The 2,183-nt window shown below is 34.5% G+C and overlaps 1 protein-coding gene across 1 annotated transcript in view; it reads right to left on the reverse strand.

The window, feature by feature from the left end:
- Positions 1-592: 592 nt before the first annotated feature.
- LOC138864633 (uncharacterized) overlaps positions 593-2,183 on the reverse strand; it is a 7,164-nt gene continuing 5,573 nt past the window's right edge. The window contains exons 4-5 of the mRNA XM_070132469.1: positions 1,000-1,063; positions 593-659 (exon numbers count right to left, since the gene is read on the reverse strand). Coding sequence (XP_069988570.1) covers positions 593-659; positions 1,000-1,063 — 131 coding nt within the window. The remainder of the gene's footprint in view (positions 660-999; positions 1,064-2,183) is intronic.

A 2,183-nucleotide genomic window follows, 5' to 3' on the forward strand; every position in this document is an offset into this window, starting at 1 on the left:
TCCACGTACCCTGTAAAGGTATTTAGTATTACCCTTCCATTCCGTGATAAACGCAGATTTCACAGTTTTATGCCTTTGACTGTGCAGTATAAGTTTCAAGATTACCAGTCGATTGTAAAAAAATATGAGACTCATAACTCGTACTAATATGTTATCTTACTTTGATTTCATGACGATTTAACTCGAAAACCCAGATTCACGGAAATATGTCGATGGAAAAAATAACAGAACGAACACCTTCCCGCAAGGCAGTGGCTCCCAACCCAAATGAGGGTCACCAGGCTTTTTCTGAGGTTCGCCAGACGGGCTTAGAAGAATAGAAGAATCCGTAGCTGGATATGTCATTAAAAGCTTTTTTATGAACATTTGTTTATTGAAATCCAATGTCTTGGTAAGATAAACCTATAAAAGTATAGAATAACATAATCTAATATACATCTGCAAGTAAAACCATCATGAAAATGGTTGCATATATTATTTTATGTTTACATATTTAGGGTCGCTAGCCCAGGCTAAGACTGTCTTTAGGGTCACACCCAAAAATGGAAAAACGCTGCCCTAAGGCATGTGGGTATTTGGATACTTCACAGCATTATATTTCCTCAAAGAGATCATAGGCATCTGAGCCGTTCAAAGTGCCAATAAATTCTTCATCAATACTATAATTAACATAAGCAATGTCTTTATGAAAAGGGATTTTACTCATAACCAGCATTGATTTAATTCAGTTCAGACGTCTCCAGAAAGTACTTCTGTTGCATCGAGGAAAGACGTCCTGTTATTAGGCTTGGCCTTAGAGGCGCCTCGCTTGTCAATACATGTTCCCTTCATGAAAAAATCCTTTCCTATTTTTTGTCTGTCACAGTTTTATGTGAAACGTTATCCACTTGATAAGACGACCGTATGCCATATGATATAATTCCGAACTGGATGTAAAAGGGTGAAAAAATGCAGCGGAACTTGTTTTATGGATATAGTTTTCTTGTCAAACAAAACTACCCTGTATCCCTCATGTGTAGCCTCACTGGGTATTGCCCCCCCAAAAAAATATTGAGATGCTGATCTGCGTATCAAAGGCACTGTGAAATTATACCAGAGTAAAACAATAATGGCAGATATCCTAAAAGAATAATAACTAAATGTCAGGGAAGACTGTTAGTGAATGACATTTCACATTAAAACTGTGACATAGGAAAGGAATTTTTTCATGAAGGGAAGTCTAAAAATAGGAAGTCTTTCCTCGAAGTACTTTTTAGAGACGTCTGAAGTGAATGAAGTCAATGCTGGTTGTGAGTAAAAGCCATTTTCATAGACATTGCTCATGTTAATTATAGTATTGATGAAGAAATTACGGACTCTTTTTGAATGACTTCGATGCCCACAATATCTTTGAGAAAGAATAATGGTACTGATGGTGATAATGATAACAATAATGACAAAAGTGATTAAATCGTGAAAATAATTAAATCAATGATATTAATGATAATAATAATGATAATGCAATAATAATAATAATAATAATAGTAATAAAAATAACAATAATAATGATAATAATAATAATAATAACAATGATAATAATGATGATGATAATAGTAATAATAAGAATGATAATGATGATATAACAACAACCATAATAAGGATAATGGTGATAATGATAATAATAACAACAATAATAATGATGATAATAATAATGATCATAATAGTAATAATCATAATCAAAATGATAATGATAATAATAGTGATAATAATGACTGACGATAGTAATAATGAAGACACTGATAACTGTGATGGTATTACTATTGATGATAATGATAACTGCAATAACAATAACGATGATGATAATCATAACAACAATAATGATGATGATAATGATAGCAACTTCTTTTTGATGCTCCCGAGTGTATCTTCCACCTTTGTCTGTTCCCTGATCCACGTCGCCCTCATCCGATCTCTCAGGCTAATTCCCAGCATCGATCTTTCCATCCTTCTCTGGGCACACTAGTTTCCTCTCCAGTGATTTGGTTGTTGTCCATGTTTCTGATCCATAGGTCATAACTGGGAGGACGCACTGGTTACAGACTTCTTTTTAAACACAATGGCAAGGAACCTCTAAGTATGTTACTGTGCCTGCCGAAGGCGCTTCAGCCTAGACTGATGCGTCGCTTTATTTCCTCTTCGATAGA

The sequence above is a fragment of the Penaeus vannamei genome, chromosome 17 (assembly GCF_042767895.1).
Source record: "Penaeus vannamei isolate JL-2024 chromosome 17, ASM4276789v1, whole genome shotgun sequence".
Lineage (NCBI taxonomy): Eukaryota > Metazoa > Arthropoda > Malacostraca > Decapoda > Penaeidae > Penaeus > Penaeus vannamei.